Source organism: Sminthopsis crassicaudata, chromosome 1, assembly GCF_048593235.1.
Source record: "Sminthopsis crassicaudata isolate SCR6 chromosome 1, ASM4859323v1, whole genome shotgun sequence".
NCBI lineage: Eukaryota > Metazoa > Chordata > Mammalia > Dasyuromorphia > Dasyuridae > Sminthopsis > Sminthopsis crassicaudata.
The window spans coordinates 255,772,030-255,785,453 of record NC_133617.1 but is presented as its reverse complement, the minus strand read 5'-3'; the positions used below and the strand labels follow the sequence as shown (position 1 = coordinate 255,785,453).

General features: G+C 29.9%; 1 protein-coding gene across 1 annotated transcript in view; it reads right to left on the bottom strand.

Annotated features, from left to right (window-relative positions):
* The window catches only part of SNTG1 (syntrophin gamma 1), an 813,750-nt gene that overhangs the window by 149,535 nt on the left and 650,791 nt on the right, over positions 1-13,424 (bottom strand). The window contains 1 exon segment of the mRNA XM_074278136.1: positions 9,909-9,980. Coding sequence (XP_074134237.1) covers positions 9,909-9,980 — 72 coding nt within the window.

Below are 13,424 nucleotides of genomic sequence, written 5' to 3'. Positions count from 1 at the left end.
TACTTATTGGTGATATGTTGCTTTCTGTTTATACCTACCATTCACATTATTTACATCCTGTACCTTGCCATGAGTGATGATCATCTTTTGCTCTTTGGAGGTAGTATGTCCCAGGTCTTCCCATGTATTAACACTGGTTAAAATATTAATATGACAAAATAGGCCTTTGCTATTAGAAAAACTTGGGGATCATCATAAGAATTTTATAACATCTTGAAAACTATATATCCTGCTTTTCAATTCTGTGTTCAGGACATAATCAATTTGTACTTTCTATTCCAGAGCCACATGCTATCAGAAAAAAAAATGTTCCTTAGAATTTCTACTCAAATGCATATTGAAATCTGGGCATTATACTGTCTTCATCTATTTGATCTTTCCTACATGAATTGCTAAATCAAAATGCTATGAAGTTATCACAGATTTCTTCTTGGAGTCAGTGTGAGATTATGCGATTTAAGGCAACATCATTTATATAGAGGGCTTTGCCATTTATAAGGAATTATTCTGCAGCCTTGACTCTTCTTGAGGTCTCTCTAATGCTGGTAATTATTTTTGAAGAGCATTTGTCTCTGTTTTGCCTCATTCGATTTTTATTATCAGTCTTTTGAACGGAATTATTTCATCTTCTAAGGGATTTTGAATGATATATTTATGTTCACAGGGGAAATCTTTTTGTAAAAGAATCTGAAAATGGCAGCTAAGTGGAGCAGTGGATAAAGTGGTATAACTGGAGTTAGGAATACCCTGAGTTCAAATCTGGTATTAAGTGCGTTAAGTGACTAAGGCAAGTCACTTAATTCTGTTTGCTTAAGTTTTCTCATCTGTAAAAGGACCTTGAAAAGGAAATGCCAAACCACATTAGTATCTTTGCCAAGAAAATTCCAGAGTACATAACAAAGAGTTGAATTCAATTGAAACAACTCAATAACAGAAACAAAAAAAAATGATGTTTGGGTCTGTCAAGATGAATTTTTTTAATAATGAACAAAAAAAATATGAAATGGAATCTTCATAGTGATTGTATCTTTAAATCAATTATGAAACAGGAAAGATGTGGTTCAGAATTGAACATGCTTTAGAGTTGAAGTTCATAAGGATTTTATATAAATAAGAGAGTAGACATTTATTTTGTTAGGTGTAGCAAAATTTTTGGTCACTTTTTAGAATCCATAAAGTCTGAAATTTGTTACCACTTCTTTGCTATCTTTCTCTATCTTAGATACCATGTAATAAAGTCCTTCTAAAAACTTCACAATTATATTTGCTCCCTTCTCTCTCCTTATTCTCTTTCCTACCATTTATATTTCCTCTATAAGCCACCCAGGGAATAAAATTTTGACAAGAATTTAAAGTCTTGATTGCTTAGATTAAGTTTGAAGATAATATAAAATTAGTGTGATACTTAAGATTCCCTGGCTCCATTTCTATCGTTCTGTCTGTCTCTGCCCAAAAAGAAGGGAGCTATATAACACCCTTGTCTCATGGGTTGCCATAAACAAAATTCATCATCATTCTACTTGGGTTGTCTCTCTGTACTAAGCTAAGCTTCTTCTCAGAAAGCATATTTGGTGTATTATTAAGACCTACACTTGAAGTCTTTCCAGAATGCTGTAATCTACAAGAATAAGTGTTTTGATCGAATTGATCTCCAAAATATTAGGTCAAAAAATTTTTATAGGAAAAATGCCTTAAGCACTAATTTCTTACATGATAAAAATACATATTCCATCATAAGAATTTAGTTTTTACAACTAGTGTTTATTTTGAGATAATCATGTTTTTATTAGTATTTAAAAACTACTTATTTTATGATTTTGAATAATGCCTCATTGAAAAATAATCTTGGAATTAATACACTTGGACTGTGCCTCCTCAATACAATGAGAAAGCTCCAATGACAATTTAGAAAATGAAATTGGGCAAAGGTGATCGAATTGATCAAGATAAAATAAAGAAACAAAACCATCTTATGGGATCTCAGGGATAACATTTCCAAGAGAATGAAAAAAGATCATGGATGATCTACAGGGAGAATAAAGGACATTGGAGGTTATGTCTTAAAGCATAAGTTTTATGTCTACTTTCTTATTTGTATGAATATTTATAGTAATAATAAATAAGCAAATCTCAGAGTACATATGACAGTATCCTTATTTGATATATAGAATTGGAATGGGAATGAAGTGAAGACTAGAAGGTGATATATTGATGTATAACCAGATAATAGAAATGGACTCCCCCATTCAAATAATTGTTACTATTTCCTTGTCTTATTATGACACTATGTAAAATGTATTATTGATGAAAGATTTTTTATATCTGAAATCTAAAAGTCAAAAATCAAATATACTGTGGAATTGTGGAATTAAATATTTATGTTTTCTTCCCTTTGGCTCTTACCTGAACTTCAATTCTACTGATTCTTTAGCTTTGGAGTAACCAACAGCAATAGTTCATAGTATAGGTAGCAACCTTATGATAAAATTAAAAATCTAATTCTGTTTTATTTTAATAATTTGATAATATTTTAATATTTTGAAGTTTTTAAAATGGTCCAAATTAAGCCTGTAGAAGAATTTCCTTCAAAATTTCATATTGGATCAATCCTGAAATGTTTTATTGTAAACAATCTGCCTATCACAAGTCTAAGGCTTTATTATTTATTTATTTTTTAAACCTTGTCTGTTCTACTAGAATGTGCAATGTGAGAAAGTTTTATTATGATTAAAAGTCCTTAAATTGTTGTTACTATAGCAATTTGTAGAAAAGAAAATTCCATTTATGGCCTGAAATTCTTTTTATTTTTGAAGGCATATTATTATATAACGGTTTATTCTTTCTCCTAGTGGCATGCAGATTTAACAGACAGATCATCAAAGTGAAGAAATGTTAATGATCAAGAAAATTACTAGTCTCCAAAAAGGGTCTCATAATGGAGGGTAGCAAGCAGAACACTGCCCTGGGAATCAACAAATGAGGGCTCTATTTTTATCTTACCCACAGACTACTTGTGGGATAACGACCCTGCAAATATGACAATTAAAAAAAAAAAATCTAACCCACACACATGCATATACACACCCACCCAAACACATACAAAAAACCTTTAGGGAGGAAGAAGCAGTAATACTATTTCATTTTTCCAGGGTCATGATAGATTACTAACTAATATTTGTTACCTAGTTCTTTGAGTCAGTTCCTATGCCTTTTTTAATGGAAAGTATTATATGAAATGGACCTTGCTATCATACCCATCTGATATTAATTGAAATTGATTTGTCTAATTCCAAAAAAATGCCTTCCACAGGAATGAAGCTTCTTTGAGAGACTACAAGTCCATTTCCAAAGGAATCCAATTAATTCTTTCTTTAAATATCTGGAACTTGTTCAAAAGACTGTCTTGTGACACATGTGGTAAAAGTCCCAATACAACAGATATTCACTTGTATTGTTATAAATTTTTTTCAGCTTTTTATAGGTACTACAAAAGCCCAATAATTCAGAAAATGTTGGAAAAAAGGAAAAATAAATGTATTGGATTGATGTAATTATTAAGTGAATATTTTAACATGCTATTCCAATAATTGACATCATCTATGCACTATAATTCAATTCAAATCATTAAACACTTTGAAGCAATCATTATATATCAGACACTATACTAGGCAACGGAAAAATAAAGACTATACTGAAAATATCTCCAATCCTCAAAGAACTTACATTTAATGGATGAAAGCAACATGCATGAGTACAAATGAATATAAAATACATAAAAATGAATTTAAAGCAATTTGTGGTGTGAGTGCTAACAACTAAGGTAGAGAAGTGATTAGAAAAGGCGTCATGGAGGATATAACACATACATTTTGAGCCTTGAAGGAAATTATAGATTTCAAGGAGTTGAGATAAAGAGAAGGAACTTTCTAGGCATGGGGCATAACATTTTAAAAGCATAAGGCTGAAAAATGAAATCCCATTCAAAGGAAGTAGAAGTGAGCCAGTTTGTCTGAAATTAAGAGTGACTGAAGAATAATAATTACTGTAGATTTCATTGTCTGTTGTGAAACCATGCAAATAAAAATCAATTTAGTTTTAGCTACTGAGTTTATAAAAAGTAATAGCCTCATAGAATGAAATTTCAGCAAAAAGTTAAATAAATATAAAATTAAAACAGAGAGGTAGTATAACAATGCATAAATAAATGCCTTGAAGCTAGGAAAATAAGTTCTAGTCCTACCTCTGATACAAGCAGCTTTTTTTTAATCCTGGAGAAGTTCTCTAGCCACTCTTTAGCAGGAACAAATCTGGGGGGGATGAATCGGTGGTAGCAGTGGGGTTTACAGATCTCTCAGCTCACAGATTATAAGAGAATCTGACAATGTGTCAGAAGATTATTGATTTCTCTTTGCTGCACCAGGGTCAGAACTCTGTTGCATTACTTATATTTAGATCTGGGTCACACAATTCTGAGTCTACCACAGTAGAGCTTGGGGCCCCAGGGGAGCAGGGACCCTGGTCACAGTTTAAGAGCTAAAAAGAATGCCGGAGATCATTCAAAAATCAATTCATAGTATAGGAATAAACAAATATCTCCCTAGGTTATAGCATCTTGGAAGTTCCAAACACTTAGAGGTTCCCAGATTTACCTCTAAGACTGACTAATTAACTAACTAACTCACTAACTAACTAACTAACTAACTAACTATATATATATATATATATATATATATATATATATATATATATATATATATATATATATATATATATATATAAACCCTGAAGCTTAGGACACCCCATACTCCTTCACTTGAAAAGAAAAGCTTAGCATGGAATTAAAAGTATAGAGTTAAAAGTCAAGAAATAGACTAGTAAATGAAGAAACAACAGAAAAAATAATTCTGAGCATAGAAAGATACTATGGTGATAAGGAGGATCAAAAAATACATTCAGAAGAAGAATGCTGATCAAGGTCAAAATGAAAAGTGAATTAAAATTTTCTTATTGAAAATCTCGAAGAAGAATATATTGGTCACCGGGCCTGGTAGAATAGAAACAGGATTTTAAAAATCAAAGAAGAGAATTAGAGGAAAAATTGAAAAGAAAAATGAGTGTGACACAAGAATAATATGAAAATATAGTCAATATAATTGTAATTGAATACTATGCTGTTTTAAGAAAGAATGAGAATAATACTCTCAAAGAAACATGAAAGGACTTATATGAACTGGAGAACATTATGTACCATAAAAGCAATATTATATGATGATCCAACTATGAATAACTTTTCTCATCAATATAATGATCTAAGACTGTTCTGTAAGACTTATGATGAAAATGGATGGCCATTCGAAGAGATTTATATCCAAAGATACAAAATACTTTTTTTTATTTACTTTTTTTTTCTTTTTGTTTCTGCTTTCTTTAACAAAATGATTTAAATAGAAATGTGCTTTGCAATACTATACATGTATAATCTATGGAAAGCAATTTGACATGGTGGGGAGAGGGTGGGAAATAATTTTGAATTCAAAATTTGAAAAAGAAAAAACTAAATTATTTTACATGTAATTGGGGGGAAATAAAATATTCAGTAATATTAAAAATGTTTATATCAGCTGAAAGTATACTAGACCTTAAATCTATCTTTTTATACCAGTTCCAAAAAATAATAAAGCACACACACAGACATACACACATGTACACCCAATAACTGAACAGAATTAAATAAGCTAAAGATAGGCTAAGAAATTCTCATGGCTTAGGAAGGAAAACAAAAATAAAAACAAAAAATTGTGACTGAATTAAAAGGAAATTTTTAACAACATTTAAATCATGAAGCATATAATAGAAGTAATGGTCCTATTGGCTAAGATTTTATATCAATGATTAAGGACAAATGATGGCATGATTCCAGGAAGTTGGATCCTTCTTTTATTGGGACCAATTGCAAAACCATCTATTCCTCTAAGTCTCAATATTGGGTATAAATTGGTGGAATGAGTATAGATTTTGTTATTTAAAGTATACAAATACAGTTAGTTTTCAATAAATCATGCTGACTAAGTGTGAACAATAGTCAAGAGTTAGAGAGCAGATCATTTATTAAAAGACAAAGTAGTGGCAGAAGTTTTACTTAATACTCAGAGCTACCACAGGTATCTGGACAATCCCTGTGATATATTAGTCTACTCTCCCCCCCCAAAAAAATGCTAAAAAAACCTTAGGACAAAACTTCTATGGCTTTTATAGACAATCTCTATAAAGTTAAAGAAGAGTATCAGAGCATGGAAGAGCAGTAGATAGTAGTAGTCTTGGAGTCATGGAGATATAAGGTTAAGTCCTTTTTCTCACTCATTCTACCCATGCAATCCTCAGCAAGCCTCTTAACCTTTCAGTGTCAAAGACAGCTCTCTGAGATGACAAATTACAGTCATAAATTCTAGATCTTCACTGATAAAAATTTTCATGAATCAATGAAATTAAATATCCTGGGAGAAAATAAGGATTAATTATATAGAACTAGAAGGCTGGGATGAACCTGTGAAGTGTATTTGTTGTTGTGTCTTTCCAGTTGTGTCTTATTTTTTGTGATCTCATATGGTGTGTTCCTGGCAAAATGGTTTGCCATTTCCTTCTGCAGCTCATATTATTGACGTGGAAACTGAGGAAAACATCATTAAGTGACTTGTCCAGCATTAAACAGTGTCTGAGGCCAGATTTAAACTCAGGAACTAGCACTCTAACCATTGTGAAATCTAGCTTCCCTGTGAAATGAGTATCCACAGTGATAAGAACACAAATCCATATTAAAATATGGATTCGTCAGAGATGAATATATAAAAAAATTCCTATTGCCTCCTTGGATTCTTTTGAGTAAATACTTTGAGACAAAGAGGGAAATAACTAGTCTCAACAAGCTGTAAATGCTCAATTTTCCTTTTGCTTCTTTCTTAATATGCTTAATACAATAAGTACTTCTCAGCTTGAAAATTACATATTCTATCATTTAAAGAAAAGAAAAAATATGAAAACACTCTCAAATGCAATTCTATAATAATAGTAATTCCTGAAAGATTATTAAATAAGTCCATTAAGAATATTTTATAGGATCTAAAGGAATGATTCCAAGGATTGACATCTTGAGAGGGAAATCTAACATCCTTAGAGAATCCAAGCTTAAACACAGAAAAATGTCATTTTTTTTTGGTCTGAAGAAGATCTACTTATATCATATTACTTTTCACATCTACTTTTTGAAATATCAAGAGGTATCAGTCATTGACAGAGGAGGAATTTAAATTAGCTCACTTGTTTTGCTGAATGAAATAAGATGATTGCAATATAATAAGAATGTTTCCTGTAGATAGACTTATTATTTGAATTAAACTTATTTCAACATTCAAAGATGTTGATAACATAAATATTGTAGTGGAAAGAATACTAAGTACATAGTAATAAAACCTGTATTTAAATATTCTTTTTTTATCAAATGGTTGGACCATGGATAAGTCATTTAACATGTCTGAGACTTTCTTAAGACATAGTTTAATATATATTAAACTGTATGCTTCAGTTTCTTCTTCTGTAAAATGAGCTGGAGAAGTACATGGCAAACTATTCCAATACCTTTGCCAAGAAAACCTAACAAGGAATCACAAAGAATCATATGCAGTTGAAAAATGACTGAACAAGAACACATGATGTAAGCAATTGTTTAATAATATATGTTACAGAGAAGGTGTCAATCTATATTAGAAGAGGTAGACTCCTAATTTGGGCATTCCATATAATAAACCACAGGGCCTGTCCTTATCCTGATTTCCAACATGATTTTACTCATTTTCTAAATCAGATTATAATGCATCTTTTATTATTACTTAAAAAATATAAAACTATTCCTAAGCATCCATGATAACTTAAATTTGGTGAAAAGGCATCTCAAAAAGAGATGCTATTCTTGATAAAAGAATAAATATTTAGTAATTATCTGATTTGTTTGATTTTTAAAAGATCTAATAGAATTCCAATTTGTTGTTAATTTATCTTAATTCATGTGTACCAATCTAATTTATTTTTGAAACAAAATCATTGAAATATCCTTAAAATGTAAGATTTGCTCTAAACTTAAGAGATCTCTGATGGATGCAACTCTGTTTTAAAATAGCTCTACTTATAAAGATGTTTTCTTATAAATGTTATTCCTTTACTTTATACTTAAGTTAAAATACCCATTGTTTTATATCTTCAGTTTTACACTCTCTTGGCTCTGTGCCTCATGGGTATAGTAATACCTTAGAATACATTAAAGATACACATTGATTAAATCCCATTAATATGAAAAATTATTTAACAATGAAATAAATAAACATTAAATAAATGGGGGGAATGAAAGAAACTAGATGCTTACTAATTGTCAAACCCCAAGTAACACTATCTTCAATTGTAGTCATTTGGAAACACAATACACATAGTATACACTGGCTATATCAATTCACAAGCCCATCAATAGCTCATTGGTACTTCTATTTCTCCAAAGCCTCTCTAGCTTTAACACAGTATAGGTCTAAAACCCAAAAGGATCAAAAAAGGAAAGAAAATAGAATTATATAAATAAAAATATTTATAGCAATACTTTTTGTGGAGGCAAAAAAGCAGGAAATATGTGGATGCTCATGTGTGGAACTGGATAAGTTATGGTTTATGAAAGAAGTATAATAAGTTAGTACCATAAGAAATCTAAGGAGGTTACATGAATGCTCATAGTCACAAATGAATTTATTTTATATCAGAGTGGAATGTAGAGTTGTTTTTATATGGCAAAAAGAGGACTGAGTTTGTAAGTAGGAGAAACTTACTTGAAACTCTGAAGTCCTATTCTGACATTTCCCTATCTTTGTGACTATGGCAATTCATGTAATCTCCTAAGATTCAATTTACTTACCTGCAAAATGAGATAAGAATACTTTCATTATATATGCCACACAGTTGTTATGAAGAAACTCTTTTAACTTAAAATACTATAGAAATGTAAATGAATATAGCACACAGCTTTTGGTAGAATTAGAAAAATATTAATTTAAACTAAATAAAAATTGTTTTAACATCACAAATGTGCTGATAGATTTCTCTATTTTAAATTGCTTTTAAAATCACATCTCCATTAGGTTGGATTGTTATGTAAAGGTCCTTGACTGAAGTAAGGAGAAAAAGTTATCAAATTAATTTTTAATGTACCTACTATGTATCTCACACTATTCTAATTGTTAAAGATTCAGACAAAAATGAAACATTCTGTACCTTCAAAGAGATTATGATGGAATTCAAACATTATTTTTAGCTACTAAGATGAATGACTGCAAAACTGGTAGAAAATTTGGAATTTTGGCATACCTAAATCATTTGGATTGTTTCTGTTCATTTTGGCACATGCTTCAGGAGAGTCTAAATTCACAATATCTCTTGTATGGATTTCCTGCTCTACATTCACACAATTAATACTCTAGTTCAAGTCCTTAATTCTATTCACTTAGATTAAATTAGTCTTCCAATGGTCTCTCTGCCTATCATTTCTTCCCATTACAACAGCAAAAAACTGGAAATTTAATGACATACCTTTTTTTGTTTTGTTTGCTTGTTTTTTTTTCTTTTTACCTATTTGCAAACTAACTCTTCTATAAATTATTCCGTAAATATTGTTCTGACCCATCAATAATTATAGTAAAGTATACAGTTAGAAATGTTCATTAGCAATTGTTTCTATTAAGGCTAAGTTCATTTATTTTGTTTAATTGTGGAGTCATTTTGGTCTTATTTATGTTCTACCTATAATACTTAAGAATGTCTCAGTGCTTAATACACATACATACAACTAACAAATAAAATTTTACATATATTTTTCATACCTTGAAGATTTTAAACATAATCTCATAAACTGAGAATGTTTTTTCTGCTCGTGTCCAGTCCCAAGTGGTTACCTTAAAAAAATGAGAAAATTGTATGGTAATATCATAATTGCTAGGCATAAAATTCATTTTTATTTCCTCTGATCTTTTCTCCACAAAACACAAAGTATTTATTCATAAAGACTTTTAAAAATGAATTTTGTCTTTCTTTTCTTCAAATATGTTTACAGTAACCTGTATGTTAAACTATTTATTTGTTTAATTACTACTTTTTCTTTCCTCATTCCCTTTCTCATACTTTCAAAAGACATTTTATCACTCATCAGGCAAAAGGCCTAATGTGTCTGCATATTTTGCTTTATTCTTTGACTCTTAATTTTTAAAATATATTTTGTTGAATATTTCATAATTTCATGTAAATATTAACATTTTAGAAAAAAATCCCCCTTATGCAATTCGAGTTAAGTGACTTGCCCAGAATCACATGGCTAGGAAATGTTAAGTGTCTGAAACCAGATTTGAACATAGGTCCTCTTGACTTCAGGGCTAGTGCTCTATCCACTGTGCCACCTAGCATTCCCTAAATTTTTTTTGTTTGTTTGTTTTGTTTTTTGTTTTGTTTCTTTGTTTTTGTTTTTGTTTTTGTTTTTGTTTTTGTTTTAAGAAATTCAATTTCTCTGCCCTTGTTGAGAAAACAAGCAATTTGATATGGATAAAAATGTGAAATCATGCAAAACATATTTCCAGATTAGTCATCTTGCAAAAAAAACCAACCAAACAAACAAAAAATAATCTACTACAAATAATAAATAAATAAACAAACAAACAAACAAACAAACAACTAAATAAATATATAAATAAATAAATAAATAAACAAACAAATAAATAACTAAATAAATAAATAAATAAATAAATAAATGAATGAATGAATGAATGAATGAATAAATCAATAAATAAATAAATAAATAAATAAATAAAAACATAAAGGTACACTTCAACCTGACTTAAGAATTCATCAGTTATCCTCTCTGGAGGTGGATAGCATTTTTCAACATAAGTCCTTTGTAGTTATATTGTATCATTGTCTTAATCAGAGTATCTAAGTCTTTCACAGTTGATCATCTTACAATATTGCTGCTGTGGTGTATAACGTTTTCCTGCTTCAGTTCACTTCACTTCCCATCAGTCCATTTAAGATTTTTCCAAAAACATACTGTTCATCTTTTCTTATAGCATACTAGGCTTTTATTACAAACATATATCATGATTTGTCCAGCCATTCACCTATTAATGAGTATTAACTTAATTTCCCACAAAAAAAACTGCTATAAATATTTTTTTACAAATAGATTCTTTTTCATTTTCTTTGATCTGTTTGAGATATTAGTCTAGTAGTAATATTTCAGGATGAAAGGGTATGCACAATATTATAGCCTTTTAGGTATGGTGCCTAATGTTCTTCAGAATATTTCTATTAGTTCACAGCTATACCAAGAGTGCATTGATGCCCCAATTTTTACATTTGTCATTTTTCTTTTCTGTCAAGCCAGCCATCTGAGAGGGATCAGGTATTTCAGCAATGTTTTAATGTATATTTCTCTAATCAGTAGCAATTTAGGGCATTTTGTCTGCATATTTTAAATTTATATTTGAAAGACACTAAATTTCCTAAGTACTTCACAAACAACAAATAATGATATTTCATAAATCCTCTATGAAATATTAGTTTTCTTCCTTTTATTCTCTCCTTTGCAGTCTCTTTCCTTTCTCTCTCTTGCTTTCCTTCTTTGTTTCCTCCTTTCCATGGTAAGCAAGGTAGTTATATAGGAGTTCATCATAAAATGAACAAACATAGAGCTTTCTCTGTTTTGAAAAAAAAATGTTCCTATAAAAGACTCAAAAGTATTTAATTCATGAAAATCAATAGGATTTTCTCACTATGGTATCATTAATACACAAATAATTTGAAGATGATTCACATATACAATGAAATATTTTTTACATTTTATATGATAATGAATTCAAAAGTCTGGGAATTAATGAAGGGTTCTAAATTCCTTTCTATTCTTTTTTGTAGACATCAGAGAAGGCTATTGAAGTAAGAGTTTACTCAGATTCTAGCATAGGAAGTATGTAATATAAGAATTATAATATTAGCATTTTGATGAAAGTTGGTTTTCTAGGACAACTTTTTAAAAGCTGATCTAATTGATAGTTGATCTATAGCTATTATAGAAATAATACTATAGTAGCAAACCATATAAAGGTTTATTAAATGCTTTTCAGATTCAAACTTTGGGTATGACTTTTTTTTTTACTTTCAAAACATATGCAATTATCATTTTTCAACATTGATCCTTGAAAAATCTTTTGTTCCAATTTTTTCATCTCCTTCCGCTACCTTCTCCCCTAGATTGCATATAATGCAATATATGTTAAACATGGTAAAATATATATGTTAAATCCAATATAGGTATACATATTTATGCAGTTATCATGCTGCACAAGAAAAATCAGATCAAAAAGCAAACAAAAAAAGAGAGAAAGAAAATAAAATTCAAGTATATCACAACAAAAAGTGTGAAAATGATATGTTGTAATACACTCTCAGTTCCCACAGTCTTCTTTCTGGGTGTAGATAGCTCTCAAAATCAGGTCATTGAATCAGTCCTGAATCAGCTCATTGTTGAAAACAGCCACATCCATCAGAATTGATCATCATATATGGGTATAACAATCTTATCTATCTAAAAGATACATTTTAACTTCATAAAAGCAGTCTCAAGTCTCTCCCTTCCCCAACTCCTCAACAGCAAAATTAGAAAGAGAAAAAGCAAGTGTGCATAGCTCTAGGCCCTGTGCCAGGAGATACATTTCTATTTGATTTTCACAAATCTAATGATGCCCAATGCCCTTAGAAATCAAATAACCAGAGTAGTGAATTTATGCAGGATATACTAACTGTTGTTGAAATACTTTGTTTGATTAGCTAATAACAACAGATGTACTTTAAATGCAAATTAAAATACAAGACTTACTTGATATTTTCAATTTACCAGAGAAGAATATAGTTTAACTGTGCATGGAAAATAATTAATATTCAAAACAAGTTATATTATGTAATGCAAATAGGGAAGTTATTTTCTGGCTGGCTGACCAGTGATTGTTCAACTTTGTTCTATACTATTTTAAGGAAATTTAGCTATTTAAATAGAAAATATTACTTGTTTTATATTTCTTTTAAAAATGATTCTTATTATATCTCTTTCTTTTTGTGTCACTCTTATAGTTTCTACCTAATTGATTAAATCTCCTGAAAATTCTCCTCTGGCATGAATTATCTATAAATGTACTGATTAATCAAAAATTGAGCAAATAAAATCATTGCATACACTCCCTTTGGTCTTTCCTCCATGAATTCTTCTTTGTAATGTTCATACACAACATGAGTAGATGATCTTTCTCTGTAAACTTTTCATTGTGTAATTTTCATGGTCTATTGGAGCCCATAACTGA